Source organism: Diaphorina citri, unplaced genomic scaffold, assembly GCF_000475195.1.
Source record: "Diaphorina citri unplaced genomic scaffold, Diaci psyllid genome assembly version 1.1 scaffold25143, whole genome shotgun sequence".
Classification (NCBI taxonomy): domain Eukaryota; kingdom Metazoa; phylum Arthropoda; class Insecta; order Hemiptera; family Psyllidae; genus Diaphorina; species Diaphorina citri.
In genome coordinates, this window is record NW_007402484.1 from 1 (window position 1) to 773 (window position 773).

Sequence of the window (773 nt, forward strand, 5' to 3'; positions counted from 1 at the left end):
AGCGTTCCCGCCTCCTGTTCCGAGCTCTCATAGCGAAGTAACTTGGCTATTTCTTCCTTCTCGTGAACATCTTGAGTTGTGACGATCCCCTCCTTGATGAACAGACTGTAGTCCTTGTAGAAAGCGAGGTAGTTTTCCACATCTCGCTTGGAACGGTCTTGCAGGAACTTCAGGATACGGGTTGTGAGGACGTTGCGAAGTTTACTGAAATAAAATTAATTGGGGTAAGCATAATTAAATGGTTGTCACAAATATTGTTCCTCATTTGATACACATCGATACTAGATTTTATGACTTGCCTTCGAGTCGAACCATCAATTTCCAGATCCCAAATCCAACTCGTTACCCTCTACAATACTATACAGACACTACTGAGCAGGAGCACTACTATCTGTAATCAAATTATCAAACAATGTTGAGCATAAAAGTGGTCAAGACGCTCGCTTAGTAATTACCAGACGAGTGTCTTGACAACTATACCGAGGTAGGCTTTGTAAGTAAACCAATTAAACCACTGTCAATTTAGTTCAAAATCAACAAATTGACATAGGTGAGTACCCCTAATAAACCAATTAAACCACTGTCAATTTAGTTCAAAATCAACAAATTGACATAGGTAAGTACCCCTAATTACTCACTTGATGAGTGGACTATTCTGCAACAGCTCTCGACTCAAGTTGAGTGGGATATCTTCTGAGTCCACAACACCTTTCACAAAGCGCAGCCACTTGGGCAGAATATTCTCCGCTTTTGCCTTGATGAGGATACGCCGC

General features: G+C 41.4%; 1 protein-coding gene across 1 annotated transcript; it reads right to left on the bottom strand.

The window, feature by feature from the left end:
* Positions 1-4: 4 nt before the first annotated feature.
* On the bottom strand, positions 5-769 carry LOC103523512 (heat shock protein 75 kDa, mitochondrial-like; the record flags this gene model as incomplete). The annotated part of the gene is made up of 2 exons (XM_008488551.2): positions 5-204; positions 639-769. Coding segments are annotated over 2 exons (331 nt in total), but the record flags the coding sequence as incomplete, so codon positions are not given.
* Positions 770-773: the final 4 nt, after the last annotated feature.